The following is an 18,639-nucleotide window of genomic DNA, read 5'->3' on the forward strand; positions in this document are numbered from 1 at the left end:
GTCCAGACATATCTGTTCTCTCTGGTACATGGTCCACACAGGGATTATAGAACTATTTCCAGAAGCACAAATAGGAAAAGGATTTTATTCAAAAAATTGTTTTGGTACTCAAAAAGCAGCTATTGTGGAGTCCAGTTTTAGATATGCCTTACCTAAATGCCTTTCTGAAAATATCCAAATTCAAAAGGATCACCATGCAAATGAACCTACCTCTTCTTCTGAACCAGTTTCATTGTGACTTTAAATCTGAAAGATGCTTATTCTTGCATTCCAGTTGCTCTCAACATAAGAATATAACTGAAATTTGTTGTATCTGGCTCACATAATCCATTTTCTGCATTACCTTTTGGGCTATCTGTTGCACCTTTAGTATTCAAAAAGTGACTGGTTGCTTACTGCAGGACCCAGGGCAGTCACAGTTTCCCTTACTTAGATGACTTGCTGGCTTGTGTAGAGTATGTTTCCAAGTGTTTAGAATCTTTAGACAATGTTTCAACCATTTTTTTGTTCCATGAGGATGTGCAGCAGGTATTGACATAGAAGAAAATACCTTTCTACCAGAAGACAAAGTCCTGACTTATCAGAACATTTTCATGGATTTCTCTCTTCAAGAAGCTTGATAGGCAAGTTTAGAGTTCCAAGTACCAGACCCGGAATTTATGAAATAAGAGTTCTAGTTGTTGCAGTAACAGATAAAGTATTTCAGTCTTTATCTGGAAAATGAAATTCTTTTATTAAAATACACACATATATGTGGGAGACAAAGATTTCAAATCCTTGCCTCCCAGAAATAAGAAATTCAGCAATACTTATAGACAAAAAACAGCTGTCACAATATATTCTTATCTCTAAGTTATTGCCAACTGACCAAGTAGAAATATGCTGATTATATGAGAAAGAACATCTCATGCTTAGCTAGCAAAGTTATTATGCATATCTGTACCTTGAGAAAGGAACATTCTGTAGCTGTACTTTGAAAATTGTTATTTCAGTACATCCACAGATTTCTTTATCTGTATTTCAGCCTTGCAAAGAATAAGTTATGCTTTTAACACATGATACAGTAGAAGTGCTGTCTTACGAGAAAAGAAATGAAACAACAATTTATACCTTTTCACTGTCTGTACAGTCACATACACCATCATCCTCAGTCACATGCATTTATTCAGTTTAACCCTTTATAATCCCTCATTTGATGATTGAAAAAAACATCACCTTTATATTATTAGAAGAGTTCTGTTTTCTTTTACTTTGTTTAAATACATTTTTCATATATCCTTCCAAAATTCTCAAAAACACTTTCTTTTTCCATGTTCTTTTTACTTATATCATTGGTCAATGGTCAGACTCAGTATTAGTATGCAAATTCTGCCAAGAAGTATCAGATTATGATGCAATAAGTTTAGTTACTTAAGCAGATCCTGGACAACCATTCACAAGTGAAAACTCAGGACAGAGGTCTTCCAGGGCTTGGTTCACACGTGGGGAACACCTAAAATAGATCTGTCTGCCTCCTTTCAAAACAGACAGAAAAATTTTGCTTGAAATATCCTTGCATCCATGCTTGGAGGACACACGTGTTCTTGTTCCCTTGGATGGGAATGTTCCTTTATGCATTTCCACTTGTTCCACTGATACCCAAGGTAGATTCAGAAAGCATTGCCAAAGATAATTATGATGACCTTCTTTTGGCCCAGGCAAGGTTGGTTCTTCCTTTCAATGGAATTTACTAAGGGCAAGTACCACACGCTTCCTCTCACTCTGGTTCTGCTCACACTGTGTCAGGGGTGACTAGTGCACCCCACTGTAGAGCAATTGTAACTAACAGGCTGGATGATTCTATCTTGATGTCTTTTAGGCTTGTGTGCCATGAATATCTGCAGCAGGTATTGAAGGATGCAAGAAAACCTGCAGCTATAAAATCCTATGTTTACAAGTGGATGAGGTTTTCTAGGTGGTGCCTAACCGATAACAGAGGGGGGCTAGTATGGTGTCTACTCCTCTGGTTTTAAAATGTGTATGAAGTTTTCAACAATGGCTTATCTTATGCATCTTATAAGGTGAATCTTGCAGCCTTCTCAGCCCATGGATCCCCCTCTTTCATCTCTTTTTGTGGTCAAACAGTTTATGAAAGGAGTGTTGCACTTGAGACCCCCCCCCCCCCGAACACAAATTCATCCTCCTTGTGATCTCAACTTTGTTCTTAAAAAATGACCTTATTTCTTTTGGAACAGATTTTTAGGATGATTTAAAGTTCATCACATGGAAAACTGTCTTGATTATTGCTTTAACATCTGCAAGGCAAGTCTCTGAATTGCCAGCTCTCATGGTGGGCCAAATATATTTGATTTTCCACAAGGGCAGGGTTGTTTTATACACTTATCCATCTTTCATGTCAAAAGTTGTTTCTGAACTTACCATGAATCAAGCCATCGGTCTCATAGTTTTCTTTCTGGAAACTAAAAACAGGGGAGAGAAGATTCTGCATAACTTGGATGTGCACAGGCATCTCTGGTACTACCTTGACAGAACTAATCCCTTCAGAAAAGCTGAACAGCTGTTTATTTCCTATTCTGGGGCTAAGAATGGTCAACGTGTCTCTACACAAACTATTGCTCATTGTCTGCCCTCTGTTATTGTTCTTTGTTATTCCCTACATGATATATCTTTTCCAGGTAAAGTTAAGGCACATTCTACCAGATCCTTACCCTCTTTGGTATCATATGGAAAGGAGTGGACTCTCAAAGCATTCCGGAGGCAGTAACCTGGTCCTCTGTTCATCCCTTTAGAAAGTTCCAGAGCAGATTTTACGAGGACCATTCTTCAGGGGTTCCTGGATCCTTATCCTTCCTTCTCCCAGGTAGGGAACAGTTTAGGAATCTACCCATATGGCACTGAGGCAGTGTGAGTGATGAAGATAGTACAGTTGCATAAGTCCTACTTACCTGTAACAGTAGATGTTCACATTTCACATTGCCTCACCCACCCACCACCCCCCTTACTTTTTATATAGTTTGAAGGTATCCTACTTTGCTGTGTTGTTGTTTGGATTTAGTTATTTGTGTTGATGTTTGTAGCTACAGATTGGTTTCAAGGAATTCTTGCTTCTGGTCCTTTTTGGTTCTTCCTACTTAGCATTGAAAGCCTGAACAGCTAACTACATTTAACAGGAGTTAGGTCTCCCTTAATGGGGGGGCTTAGCCAATCCCCTGTTATAGGGAGCCAGAAGAGGAAGTTCTGAATTCTGGAAAGCTACTAATGTGGGTTTGTGCAAACACAGAACGCCTATACCACTGAGGCAGTGTGAAATTCAAACATCGACTGTTACAGGTAAGTAGCACTTACACAACTGTACTTTGCACAACCACTCCTTAGGGGAACTCATCACTATATTGCAATAGTCAACCAATCAAGAAGTGACTATAGCACAGTCTAACAATGAGTGATTTCACTGGGCTGTGACAGGTCACATATTGTTGACCAATTGTGTATTCTACCTAAAGACTTTGAAAGCATCTACTTCATAATGTCGAAAATAGCAAACTCGACAAGTCAGTATGCATGAGCTGGGAAACAGTCTCTGTACATGAAAACACAACATTGATTTCTGCAGGAGGATAAGCCCCCTGCACTCCCCACACAGCCTGCTAATTATATATACTAACTCTGAGATTGCACAAAAACAGGGTACGGACATAGCTCCCGACCCCAGGAATTATGCAGTCTTGCACACATGTCAACCATCTGCTTAGTCGACCAAATACAGTCGACTTAACAGCTATTAATGACATGGACACACTCACCAAAATCAAGTACCCCATATAATTATATATATATAAATCTGGCCTTAAACTGAATGCCAAAAAATGCATCATTATCCTGTTTGGGGAAAATGTCATCCCCACTAATTATCACATTAATAACAATGTACTAATCATACAATCAGTCGTGAGGGATTTGGGCACCCAGGTTAATAGCAACCTGACTCTTGACCACCACATTGCCTCTGTTGCACAGAAGGCTTTCTACATGGCCCACCTCATAAATAAGGGTATTTTGTCCAGGAACAAGGAGGTCATAACATCCCTGTATTCCTCCCTTATCAGAACCATTATCGAGTACAATGGCCCCTTCAGCATGTACCTTACCAAGCACATTCAGCAGATGGAGAGACCACAGAGTTTCCTGACCAGGAACATCCAGGGTCTTAAACACCTATCCTATATAGATAGGCTAAAAGCCCTGTCCCTCTACTCAGTTTCATACAGACTGCTCATAGGTGACCTGTTTCTAGCATGCAAGGCCATTTCAGACCTAGCCTTGATGGAGTTGCTGCATATCCATAAGACAAACTCCACTCGCACAACCCACACACAAGGCCTTAACCTGGTCTGTGACATTAATAGAACTTGTTGGTGGGCTAGATTTGTGTCCCAGAGACTCCCCCATCTGTGGAATAGACTCACTCTCCATGTCAAGCAGATTACCTCTTTAGTCCTCTTTAAGAGGAACCTGGATGACTGGATGGGAAACAGAAAGTATACCCTTGGGATTCCACCTGTGTTCCTGCTGGACAGGGGAAACAGATGCTGACTTTGAGGGAATTTGGGTGAAATTCTTGGCTAGGCTTATAAGGGCCTCTGGGCCAATGGCCTACTATCATCCTATGAATATCTATCTATCTATCTATCTATCTATCTATCTATCTATCTATCTATCTATCTATATGTCTATCTATCTATCTATCTATCTATCTATCTATCTATCTATCTATCTATCTATCTATCTATCTATCTATCTATCTATCTATCTATCTATCTATCTATCTATCTATCTATCTATCTATCTATCTAATCTGTCTATCCATCCATCTATCTATCTACATGCTGTGTGTTGTAAAATGCTGACTAGAAATGTGTATAGTGCCTTTGAATGTATACCAGTATGAAGCATGGGAATTTTCTCATAGTATTTAGTTTGATAAAAAGGATTTTGTTGACAATCACAGTTGTATGTAGGGAGGTTGCCTGAAAGAAGTAAGTAGGAAGTTAGTTCCCCACCTAGAAGATCATCTAAAGAAAGACCCTGGAAACACTGGATAACAACTTATTCAAGGTTAACCTGCATTCCCAGCATGCCTCATTCCTGGCAAGGTGAGGCAATGCCAGGGATTCATGCCCACCATTCCCAAAATGCACATCCAGCACATGCACTACGTGTTAATACTGAGCCTTCATTGTCTGTATGACAGTCAGGGATTCAATCCCTCTTTGTCATGAAGCCAGAACAAAAACTATAATTTAATTACTAATCATGTATATGTTTGAAACTGATTACATTTAAAACGTTGGCACTCTTCCTGCATTGTAGTCAGCTACAGTCATGTTATAGAATTTATTTTCTTGAATATTATTGACTTCCTTATACAAAAGAATGTAATTTCAATACTGCAGCGCCCCCTCACGCTGCACTGTCATATCACTATTGGAATATGAATCCATGTGCCTCATGTGTGTATAGAACTAAAAATGTCTTGATCCTCCCGTCATCAAGAAATAACTGTACAACTTTCTGAGCCATTGATGCTTAATGAAATGAGAACAAAGGAACTCAAATCTGTTGTATCTCTTTAAGATATTGTATATTAATGAGTCAGTTAAATAGGATAGACTGAGAGGTGCATCTTGGGATCTATATTACCGTGTCGAAAGACATGTTCGCCGAACATGTCTTAATCAACACGGAACATTCTGGCTGACAGGTTCAGTGCAAATTTCTCACCTCCTTCACCCCCAAAAGAAGAAATACTTATCCCAGCTGAACGTAATCTCCCTGTCATCTCAGATGTCCAAGTGAGAACCACCCTAAACAAAGCAAAAAACACAGCATCAATGGGACCTGACGGTATCCTGGGGTGCATGTTACGTGAACTCCAAGAGGAGCTAAACCCACACATAAAAATGCTATTTAACCTTAGCCTTACTTCGGGATATGTACCTGAACACTGGCGTACAGCAACAGTGGTCCCACTTCACAAGGGGGGGTGCCTCTACAGACCCTGGAAACTACCGCCCCATAAGCTTGACTAGCCTGGTCTGCAAAGCTATGGAAAGAATCATTATGGAACTCATAAACGGAGACATAGGGGACCTACAGACGCTTGACCCCATCCAGTTCGGCTTTGTAAAGGGCAGATCCTGCCTTTTAAACCTGGTTGACTTTTTCAAAACAGTCACTAGAGCCATTGATGAGGGCAAAGCAGTCCATACAGCATACCTGGACTTGGCTAAGGCCTTCGACACAATACCCCACTCAGGCATCATAGATAAGCTAAACAGCTTAAAAGTAAACCCTTATGTCACTAGATGGGTTGCAAACTGGCTAAAGGACAGAACCCATAAAGTTAAAATCGCTGGAGCAATGTCAGACTCAAAGCCAGTCACAAGTGGTGTCCCACAGGGATCTGTCCTGGGACCCCTCTTGTTCGGCATTTATTTCTCAGATGTTAAAGCAAACATGGGAGGGCTGTGGCTGACAAAGTTCGCAGATGACTGCAAACTAGGTGCCATAGTCGATACACCAGCAGATGCACACATTCTACAAAAAGGCCTCACTGAAACGGACAACTGGTGCCGTAGTCACGGCCTTAAACTAAATGCCAAAAAATGTATAGTCATCCCTTTTGGAAAAAACAAAGTACCCACAAATTATCACATAGACAGCAACCCACTGAGTACGGAAAAAGTAATCAGAGACCTAGGGACCCAAGTAGACAGCGACCTCTCATTTGACACCCACGTTGCCAAAGTGGTTAGAAAAACATTCTACCTTGCACACCTCATCATGAAGGGTTTCACATCCAGATCCAAGGATGTCATTGTACCCCTATATTCCTCCCTCATCAGACCCATGATCGAGTACAATTCCCCATTTGGTATGTACCTCACCCGGCACTTGCAACAGCTGGAGAGACCACAAAAGTACCTCACCAAAAGGATCAAGGGTCTCCAACATATGTCTTATTCTGCCAGACTAAAGAAACTTCAGCTCTATTCAGAGGTGATCTCTGCCTGACGTACAAGGCCATGTCCAATCAGGATCTGATGGACATGCTCCACCTCAAAAAATCCAAATCCATCAGGACCACGAGAGCTAAAGACTTAAACCACGGCACAAGTATGAATAGGACATGCTGGAGGGATAGATTCATAACCCAGAGGCTTCCCATGCTTTGGAACAGGATCCCAGTTCGTATTAGGCAGAGCCCCTCACTGACTCTCTTCAAGAGAAATCTTGATGAGTGGATGAGAGATCGTAAGTTTACCCAAGGGGTCACATCTGTGTCACTGCTAGACAGGGGCACAGTAAACTAATTCTATTATATAAGGGGACCTTCACTGTGTCACTACTAGACAGAGGCACAGTATTCTAGATTTATTCTGTACATTTTTGTACTATTTCATGGGGTGGCAAAAGCCACATCACTATGGCTAGGCTTACAAATGCCCCAGTGCAGATAGCCTAGTACTATACTATGAAACTATGAAACTATGAAATATCGACCTGCTAAAATCCCAAACTGCTGAGTCAGCAAATTTTTTCCAATGGGAAAAAAATTGCTCAGCTGTCATCGGGGATTTGCCCTTTTCCCCACTGTAGTGTGATCTCAGAGTTGGTATATTTAGTTGGGGGTGTGTGGGAGCACAGCCCCCCACATTGTAGGGTTTGAAACTGTTTTTTTATGTATGGCCGAGCGATTTCTTTTTCCCCTGGGAAAAAAATTTGTAACTCGGCCATTCGGGATTTTAGCAAGTTGATATTTCCATGTCGATTAAGATGTGTTCTGCAAACATGCCTTTCAACATGGTAATATAGACCCGCATCTTGTATTATTCTCTGCATTTGTGTGTGTGTGTGTGTGTGTGTGTGTGTGTGTGTGTGTGTGTGTGTGTGTGTGTGTGTGTGTGTGTGTGTGTATTTGTAATTTGACCTTCATCGCTATGCTGGAGGGTTCCTAGTTAAAAGGATGGGGCTCTAAAGGGAAAGATCAACACTTTTCTCTCCAGTTGCATTTGTTGGCCCAGTGGCAGTGATCACAGCACAGTATCCTGGAGGTTTTGGGTTCGAGCCCCAACTAAAACTGATATTGTATTTTCACTTCTGTGATTCTAACAGTGCACTGCAGAGGGCTTTATCTGTATTTGTAATTTCATCTTTTTGTGTTTGTTTGTTTTGTTTTTTTACATAAGACTTTATAAGTACCATAAAGATAAATAGCTCACACTGTGGTATCCTTTCAGTACAGTTGATTAGGAACCCCATTAGAGTGTTGACTGTCTAAAGCATTTCTTTTGAACAAATTATCTTTGATTTATTTCTTTTTTCTTTCCCAAATAAGTAGTGAGTAAACAATTCCCTTATATATCCATGGCAATTAAAAATTCTTTGAGAATAACTCCTTTAAATTTTTAAAACATTTTATCAGACTGCCTGCAAGATTTAATCCTCTTTACTACAGTTTTTATTGTATATACTATTTCCTTTATAAAAGGGCACATAAATCAATTCAGTTTTAAAAATGTGAAAACAGTACAACTGGATGGATTGATGTAGAAAAAATAGGCCTCTAAATTAAAAAAAAATAAATGTATATAGATTGATATGTATGTATGAACATTTTATTGTATTTCATATCTCCACATTGCACATTGTGGAACTGCATAAATAGAAGAGAAGCAAAAGAAATTATGAAAGAAGTAAAGATAAACAAGCTGAACACCAATGCAGAGTGGCAGAAGTAAAGAAAAGCAAGCTAAAGATATTAATGCAGAAAGAAGTAAGAATGATCATAAAAAATAGCATCAGCATTAAAGCAATTTCAGTGTACATCAACCACAAGGTGGCACTCTCACATTCTAAAAGCAAATAAGTTTAAATCTGTGGAACAGAAAAAGAAGGCAGTGAATGTATTGTGTTTTGTTAACAATTTGAATTATACTGAGTCTTTTTGTACTGTTGACTTGTAAGTTGTCCAGATAAGAGAGAGACAGATAGACAGAGTGTGTAGAGTGTGTGTGTGCGCGTTTTTGTCTGCTATAAGAAAACACTAAAAAATATATGAAACATTGCTTTTTTGCAATAATATTATTTTAAAAAACTTGGCAGGTACTTTTGATTTAAAGTAATTAATTAATTACATTTGCATGCTCCCTCCTTCTTAAGATTTGAAGCTGATTGTTCAAGGAAACAAAAGCCTATAAAAGGTCACACGTGCTGTATTAGTGGAGACGGGTGACCACAGAGTATTATCTTAAAGCGGAACTTCAGTTTATTCTATGTGTAAACATTTTGGGTTGTTTTACACTGGATTACTTTTCTTTAAAGCCAATAGTGGATTTTTTTAGGTATTGAAGCTTTTCTTAGCTTCTCTTTTTTTCTGGTAACATAATAACTTAACAGTATAGTAACAAGAAAACACAAATAGACTACTTACAATGTCCATAACAACTAAAAAGCTATATACATAGGAAAACACTTAATATTTCTCTAACAGATTAGCCAATTTTGTCCAAGCAATTAAATGATGAGTTGTGTTGTTAGTCCTTGCTTTTATTGTAGCAAGCTCATTCTTACAAATGTATTTCACAAGATGAATAAACTCAACTTTAAAAACAGGAGTAGATTGGGATTCCCAATTTTTAGTAAAATTGTCCTTGCTATAGGGAGGATAGACCATAGTAAAAATGTTTGTTTTTTAAAAATGACTTCAGGAACAGGAACATTGAAAAGGATAGGGGAGCCAGAAATTATACAGCTGTAATTCCACAGAGCTTTACAAAGATGTTTAAAGTCTAACCAAAATGAGGAAATTATTTTGCAATTCACAACCATATGTATCAAGTCAGCATCAGGGTATCCATATCTCCAGCATTTCATCTTTCTTGTACATTATTGCTAGCCTATGTGGGCTGAAAAAACATCTATGTAAAAATGTCTGTGTGTACATGCCACAACAGGGAAGATATGGATTCCTTCACCGACTGTAAACAAAGTTTTTTTTAATCTTTTTTCTGAGAATACTTGTCTACTAACTTCACTTGAATAATCCCCAAAAGAAACATCTGATGTAGTGCGATCCTATCTCGCCTACATTCGTAACAGATGGGCTCGGAGCCGAGAAACGGCTCCAACTCGGCCGATACACTAGTTCTAAGTCTCTGATTGGCTGGGCCAACCCCTCTATCCCAGGATGCACCACACCTAAGCCCCCAGATCTCGTTTGCCACTTCTAGAGATAAGACATGGTCTCAAGTTGACTGTGGCTAAGTACCCTATTTTTTAGTCAAATTTTTGGCTTTTTGTGGGTTTTTCTTAAGAGTTGACCAAAAACAGCTATTTTCATAGCTGTCTTGTTGTCTGACTGTGTATTAGTCGGAAGGGCCCCCTAAATCGTTCTCTGACGATGTCTTGTTCTCAGATATACTAAAGATCTTGAGACAAAGGGGCGACTGGCCTTCTAAGACCCCTTCCGTAGAAGAGTCGGTATTCCACAAGGCCTTTGGAGCCCAGCCCTCCGCCACCTGGGTATCTCCACCCTTCGACAAGTTACTGGACATTATTTGTTGAAGGGTGGGGGAACATCCTGATTCTGTGGAGCCTGTCCCCACTCGCTCCAATAAATTCTTGTCTGCACCCCCCGATAAGCAATTTCTCACTAAAAGAGTTCCGGTAGATGCTATGGCGGTGGCGTCGGCCACTCAACAGGATGTGGCAGAGGCTTCGATGTCTATCCATCCACCTAACAAGGAATCTAGGAGCATGGATAGGTACAGGAAGCATACCCTATCTTCAGCGACCTTTACTCTGCGGTCACTGAATTATTTGTGCCATTTCACAAGACTACAAAGGGATCTCGTGAAGGAGTTGGGAAATACCCTTTCAGGTAATGTGCCTGAGGCATTGGCTCAGTCTGTCAATGCCCAGCTGTTGACCCTGTCGTCTGTCATCAACTCGTCCATGAGGCTCATTTCATATGCGGCTGAGGGGGTGGGTAGAGCAGCGAGTTCGGGCATAGCCCTAAGAAGGCAGGCTTGGATGCGCTTGTGTCACTTTGCGGAGGCTTTCAAGTCTTCATTCACAGATGCTCCCTTTGATGGGTCCTCTCTTTGGACCTAAGGTGAAGGACACCCTCACTAGATGCGAGCAGGAGGGCAAGACCTTGTCTGCCGTCGGGGCCCTTTTTTGCTTCCCACGAGACCTTATCCCAAGGCTCAGAGGGGAGGAAAGATGTGGTTCAAGAAATCACAAAGGTCTTTCCCTGCTCATCAAGGTGAACCCCCCTCCAGAGGCAGGGGAGGGGGGAATTATTCTGGAAGACATCGCTCTAGAGGCAATGGAGGCCCCTGCAACACAGGATACCACGTATCCTTTCGCGGTTCATCCTTCCAACGTCCCTAAGGGACGGCCCGGCTGTGCGCCTCTGGAGCCAGTCGGGGGTCGATTTTTGGAGCACCTGAAAGCCTGGGAGTCCATCACTCAGGATTAGTGGGTGCTCCGGATCATTGCCGGAGGTTACACCGTCCCTTTTATTCATCCTCCTCCCCCTCCCAGGAAAATCCTGGATGTTCCACCCAGTCAAATGGTTCAAGCAGCCACAGAAGTAGTAAAGCTGCTGGAAAAAGGAGTCATCCAGCCAGTCCCCAAAGGCCAGGCCAGATTAGGGACCTACTCAAGATTATTTTTGGTGCCAAAAAGAACAGGGGACTTGAGACCTATTCTGGATCTCAGCCGTCTCAACCGCTTCGTAAAGAAGTCCAAGTTCCGGATGGTCACGCTACAATCCATCTTCCCATTGCTGGAAGAGGGAGTCTGGATGTGCTCCATCGATCTCAAGGATGCCTATTATCACATCAAGATAGACAGGGCATCCAGGATTCATTTACGCTTCCGCCTGGGAACCAGTCACTACCAGTTTTGCGCCCTGCCCTTTGGTCTCACCACAGCCCCCAGGGTGTTTACCAAGTGCCTGGCAGTGGTAACGGCTCACCTGAGGCATCTTGGATTCCAGGTGTTTCCGTATCTAGGCGACTGGCTCCTCACTGCTCCCAACAAACATCTGCTCACTCAGGCTGTGACTACTACCATCGAATTGGGTCAATTGCTAGGCATAACATTCAACTGGGAAAAGTCTGTATTGCTGCCATCACAGCGTGTCGCCTTTATAGGCTCAGAGCTAGACTCTATAGAAATGCAAGCCTACCTCCCAAAAGAAAGGATAAGGATTTTACAGAACCAAGTCAAGGACCTATTGCCCCATCGTAAAGCTCTGGCCAGATTAGTCCTGCAACTCTTAGGATCCATGGCGGCCTCCATTCTATTAGTTTTGCTGGCAAGACTTCACATGCGGATTCTACAGTGGCTCCTATCGAGCCAATGGTCCTTCCAGGAACTCCCGTTGTCTCACCCGATTATTATCACGGACATGTGTCAGCGGGATCTGCACTGGTGGCTTCTCTCCTCCAACCTGAACGTGGGCAAATCCTTCTACCCTCCCTCTCCCATTGCCACAGTGACCACGGATGCCTCCCAGATAGGGTGGGGGGGCATTATCTGGGCAGGACTGTCCAAGGCACTTGGCAAGATCACGAGACTCGCCTACATATCAATGTCCTGGAAATGAGAGTGATGCTTCTAGCGTTGCAGGCACTACACAACTCTCTCTCACTGGGGATGATTGCGATTCTGTCAGACAATATGTCAGTGGTTTGGTACCTCAACAAACAGGGAGGAACCAGGTCTTACCCCCTTTGCAGAGAAGCCATGAGAGTGTGGGAATGGGCAATTGCTTCCCAGAGGTTTCTAGTGGCAACGCACATTCCCGGGAAATCCAATGTTATAGCAGACAGGCTGAGCAGGGACATCCTGATGCCCCATGAATGGTCCCTGAACGATCAAGTGGCGGATCGGATCTTCGCCTGGTGGGGGTTGCCTTGCTGCGACCTTTTCGCCAGTCCCCTGAATGCGAAGTGCGACAACTAATTCTCCTTGATCCCTGCTCAAGGGGAAGAACCCAGAGATGCGCTGGTTCACAAATGGCCCTCCGGTCTGCTCTACGCCTTCCCTCCACTTCCTCTACTGCCCAGACTGATTCAGAAGGCGATCCGTCTGGGGAGCACCATAATCTTGATAGCTCCATTCTGACCCCGTCAAGTGTGGTTTCCATTCCTGCGGAAGTATGCGGTGGACAGTCCCTGGAACCTGGATCCGATTCCAGACCTCCTGGTTCATCAGTCGGGGCAGGCCCATCTGTCCTTACGGACTCTCAAGCTGGCGGCTTGGCTGCTCCGCTTCCAACCTTAGTCAGGCAACATGCTTTTTCGCCTGAGGTGGTTCAAATATTGTCCTCTTCGCATAAGCTCTCTACCAAGAGTATTTATTTTAGCAAATGGAAGAGATTTGTTCTGTGGGCCCAGCGGCATAACCTTGATCCCCTGACAGCCCCTGTTTCCTCGGTTCTGGACTTTTTGGCTTTTCTTTTTACCCAAGGTTCTTCCGTTTCTACGCTGAAGGTACAGTTAGCAGCAATTTCCAATTACCATGTTGACTTTGACCCTTCACTCATGAGTCACAAATTGTGTAAGGCCTTTCTTAAAGGAGCGTGGTTGCTTCGTCCCCCTATATCGCATCCAGTTTTGCCATGGGATTTGAATGTGGTCTTTGGTGCCTTGACGTCCCCTCCATTCGAACCAGCAACAACTTGCGAGAAAAAATTCTTGTCATGGAAGACCGCATTTTTGGTGGCTGTTACTTCAGCCATAAGGGTTTCAGAACTTCAGGCCCTTTCTGCCAAGCCTCCTTATCTCATTTTCCATAAGGACAGAGTATCCCTGAGATTAAATCCATCTTTTCTTCCTAAGGTTTCTTCTGCTCTTTACCTTCAACAATCGATTGAGCTTCCAGTCTTTTTTCCCGATTTTTCTAACGATGCGGAATACAGATTTCACCAGTTGGATGTGCATAGACAATTACGTTTCTATCTGGATAGGATGCAGCAGGACAGAAAATCAGATCAACTATTTGTTGCCTTTGCAGATAACAAAATTGGCAAACCAGACACTAAGGCCACGATCACCAGATGGATCAGGGATTGTGTGTCCTTCATTTATTCATCGACAGGAAGGTCCCTTCCATTCCCAGTTAGAGCTCATTCTACTAGGGCCATGGCAACTTCAACAGCTTTCCATGCCAGACTGTCTGTGGATGAAATTTGTGCTGCTGCCACTTGGTCTTCTCCACACACCTTTGTTTCTCATTACAAATTAGACTAGGCGTCCAGAGGTCGGGTGTCTTTTGGTTCCACAGTGCTCAGGAGTGTTTTCTAGTGATCCTCCCAGGATTTAGGTGCTAGGGACGCGGTCCCATCTGTTACGAATGTAGGTGAGATAGGATCGCACTACATCTTTTAGTTATGTACTTACCATAACGATAGATGTATGTGATCCATCTACATTCGATATACTCTCCCCTAACTGCAGGATTTGGAGGAAACGCTTTGTGGGGTTTCCACTGAAGGTCTTATTTCTTCTCTCTGGATCACATATCGCCGTGAGTTGGGTGCATGTGAGGGAGAGTTTGTGTGGGGCAAACAAGATCTGGGGGCTTAGGTGTGGTGCATCCTGGGATAGAGGGGTTGGCCCAGCCAATCAGAGACTTAGTACTAGTGTATCGGCCGAGTCAGAGCCGTTTCTCGGCTCCGAGCCCATCTGTTACGAATGTAGGCGAGATGGATCTCATACATCTATCGTTATGGTAAGTACATAACTAAAAGTTTATCCAAGAACACTTCATACATATCTGTTATTTATAAAATTCTCAGAAATGATTTTAGCAAAACAGTTGTTAGCTTCTCTTTTTGAAAAAGAAACCATTCCTTAATTATGTGACACAAAACAGAAAACCTCCTGAATGCAAAGTATCCTGACTTGTAAAAGTAATAAATGAATCAACAGTGGTGTTTTAGAAAAGTGCAAATACCATAACTGCTTTCTGAATATCGAGACACAAAAACAGCACTGTGGATTTTAGAACATTCTTTATACTGTAGTTGATCAAACTATTATTAATATGTCTGCATCATTTTCCAGCAGTATCCAATATTTTGCACTATTGTTTAATATATCTTTTCCCTACTAATTTCAGCTAGATGTTAAAACAGGGGCATCTGGATTATGTTTAGTTATCTTGAACTTGTGCAGAATCTCTCTGGCAGGTTACTTGCCAGATTTTTTTAATGGCCGAGGTTTGTCTTAATAAAACTTACTTTGTTAAATGCCAATGCCAATAAGGGTGGCCATGGTGATGCAGCGGTTAGTGTTGTCGCCTCACAGCAAGAGGCTCTCCGGTTCGATCTTCGGCTGGGGTGTCTTCTGTGGGGCAAGAGGCTCTCTGGTTCAATCTTCGGCTGGGGTGTCTTCTGTGTGGAGTCTGCATGTCCTCCCTGTGGTTGTCTGGGTTTCCTCCCACATTTATTTTTATTTTACATTTGTTAATCCCCAAAGACATGCTGCAAGCAGATTGGACACGCTAAAACTGGCCCTAGGCGTGAGTGCATGCATGTGTGTGTGCCTTCTGTGGAAGGTTGAGCGCCAGGCTCACAACTCGACACCGTAAATCTCCACTGCCAATCATGAGCGGACAAGGTGATCCGCTGTGGCGACCCCTAACCGGGAAAAGCCAAAAGAGAGAGAGAGACTTTGTTAAATGCCAATATAAATATTGTATTCACTTTGTTCCATCTTCTACTATGGAGATGGTTCAGAAAATAAATACTAGCACCCTACATCTGTTCAGTATATCATGCTGCTAATGTCTGTACTGGTTTATTAACAGAAGACTTAAAAACTATACTTACAGTAAGGCTATAAAAATAGACTGAGTTACTTATTTGTGGAGAGTAAAACAATAAAAGTTGAAACTGTGTGTACACGTGCGCGTGCTTGCCAGCTGCTAATGCTAATAACATACTATACGGGTTCTGCAGAGATGTCAATGGCTGCCTGCTAAATTATTATGTTTACTTATAAACACCTGGCTCTTACATACGTGGTCATATAAAATATTGGTCCCTCTCCAGTACTTTGTGTGGTAGTAACCTACCATTTATTTTAATGTGCAGTTTATTTACTTATCTCCTGTCTTACAGAACGAATTACATAATGTATGTAATTTTGGTGTTACTAATGTGGACACTGCTAGAAGAAAATTATATACCTTATAGAAACAATATTTGAACAAATGTACAATTTTTAAATATGTGTTGGGCTGGGGACAACATGCCTTACAGTGGACTTTTCTGTGGCTGCGTATCTATGTAGTTCATTATGTTTTTTGTGGCTACTACTATGTTGTTCACTGTTCTACAGAAAAGGAACAAGCTTCAACACTATTACACATTAGGGCTGTTGTGAAGTACAGTACTACCATCTGCTGACAAGTATAAAAAAGGCATCTTTCAGTGAACATAAAAGAGTTTTATGCATAAATCATGTTGGCTAATTTATTCATGTCTTATAATAAACTGAGTGTTTTATAACGTTAGCAACAGCAGGGTGGTGATCAGCCATGGATTTCAGCAGCTGTTTTCTTTAGAAAAGAAATGAACAGACAATCCTAGTTTCCAAGAAAACATATTTTGCTCGATGTTCATAAAATAATGGGGACTGCGACAATGCAGGTTTTGCATCCTTATACAATTTCTGAACAATTAAAAAGTGTGAAACTCTTACATTTGTCTTTTTTGACTGACTGTAATCTTTAGTAATGTACCTGAAAATCTCAACTTTAATGATAGGCATGACAAAAATGTCAGGCAAAATCAGGGACAGCTGAGAGTATGGTTATTACCTGTCCCTCTTTACAAAAAGCAGTTCCTATATGGACAGTTATGTCGTGTTTTGAAAAATGATAAATGCCCTAGGATTTTAGGACAAAAAGATATTTCCTTTTTACTTATAATTGTACAAAAGACTTATTTGTTTCTGAAACGCTGCAATGCTTTATAAAACAATAAAAGATCGCACATTTTGCCAAGAGTGAACGTCTTTTTTTTTTGGGGGGGGGGGGCATATCATTGAATTCCAGTCCTTTGCACTGGTTTGGTCTGTCCTGCAGATTTTGACATTTACATGTCCGTTTGGGGGGGCATTTGAAGAGATGGCAACCCTTGCTGAGAGGTATGAACCTAAGATGTGATTGTTGCTACTGTATGAGTAAGATAGCACATTTGAGTAAATTGGAGTCAACCCCTGTTAATGAGTTTTTGCATTTCCTCCGGGTAGCAGATCTGCACTGTGTCACTCACAGCACAGTAATATACTGCGGTGTCAGACGCTACACAGTCAGGGATGGAGAGCGTTGTAGTTTTCTTAACGTTATCCACAGTTATAGTAAATCTGGATTTCTCGTTACCAACACTCCCGTAGGTGTCTTCGTGTATTAAATATTCCAAAGCCTGTCCCGGGTACTGCCTGTACCAATAGAGATAGGGGTTTGCAACAGTACTGGGTACCTTATATGTGGCTGTCAGGACCACCGTCTCTCCCTGGGACACAGTCACTGCAGTCTGGGACTGGAGCACAGCATATTCTTGACTGCATACTGTTCTGTCTGCAAGAAATAACCAAACAAATAGTTAAAAATCACTGCATACTGGCGATATTGCATGAGGTGTCACATTAAACACAACGCGCTTGTTTGCATGAGTCTTTCAGTCTTTCTAACTGCTATTAAACAGAAGCATTGTAACTTGGTTTAAATACCATAATTTAAATATCTGCATTTAATGTAAGTCAAACGCAGGTATAATAAAGAAAAACAGAACATTACAGTCGGTTATACTATTATAGGACTACGCAGATTGTCCCAGTCCCTACATGTCATAGGTACTATTACCCAAACAGCTTGACAAGTAAGTTTAGTATATAAACTGGTATGAAATATTATCGATTTTCACTACCTGTTCAGCATTATAATGCTGTAGACGCTAAGAAAGGCAATAACTACTTATAATAACATTCAGGGCGTTACTCACGGGTAAAGACCAGCACAAATGCAATAACTGCCCAGCAGTGCATTCTGAAGGAGGAGTGTGGCATCTCTAAGTCTCTGTAAGAATAAGATAGAATAAATGCCCTCAGTCACGCGTGCTGCAGTGGGCGGGCTCTGCAGCATTTGTTTTAGTATCTATATGGTTATATTGGGGGGTGTCACAGACAACACCTTCCACATAGGAAATGAAATTCAAATTGTTGTGGTTTGTGGACCGCTAGCAGCAAGCAGGTAATCTGAAACAACAAAAAGGCCGAGATGAAGGACTAGATCTCTTGTATTTAACCTAAAGTATCAAAGACAAATCCAGAAATAATCGGGGGAAATTTGAGACACGTTCTAAAATAGTAGTGCTATTAGCTTATGAAGTTGAAAAAAAAACAAGATAATGTGAATTAACATACAATTTCTGAAGTTACAAGAAGTCTATAGCCCTATTCATTGATTTATCATTATTTATTAATTGTAAATCAACCACATTTTCTTCCCAAACCAGCTGTTTAAATGGTGTTAAGAGAGCAGAGCAAACATGGA

The 18,639-nt window shown here is 41.6% G+C and overlaps 1 gene segment (V, D, J or C); it reads right to left on the reverse strand.

Annotated features, from left to right (window-relative positions):
- Positions 1-17,092: 17,092 nt before the first annotated feature.
- Positions 17,093-18,220, reverse strand: LOC122808003. The segment is given in 2 exon segments: positions 17,093-17,664; positions 18,089-18,220. Coding segments are annotated over 2 exon segments (432 nt in total).
- Positions 18,221-18,639: the final 419 nt, after the last annotated feature.

Source organism: Protopterus annectens, chromosome 8.part0 (genome assembly GCF_019279795.1).
Source record: "Protopterus annectens isolate FY-2018-M chromosome 8.part0, PAN1.0, whole genome shotgun sequence".
Taxonomy (NCBI): Eukaryota; Metazoa; Chordata; order Ceratodontiformes; family Protopteridae; genus Protopterus; species Protopterus annectens.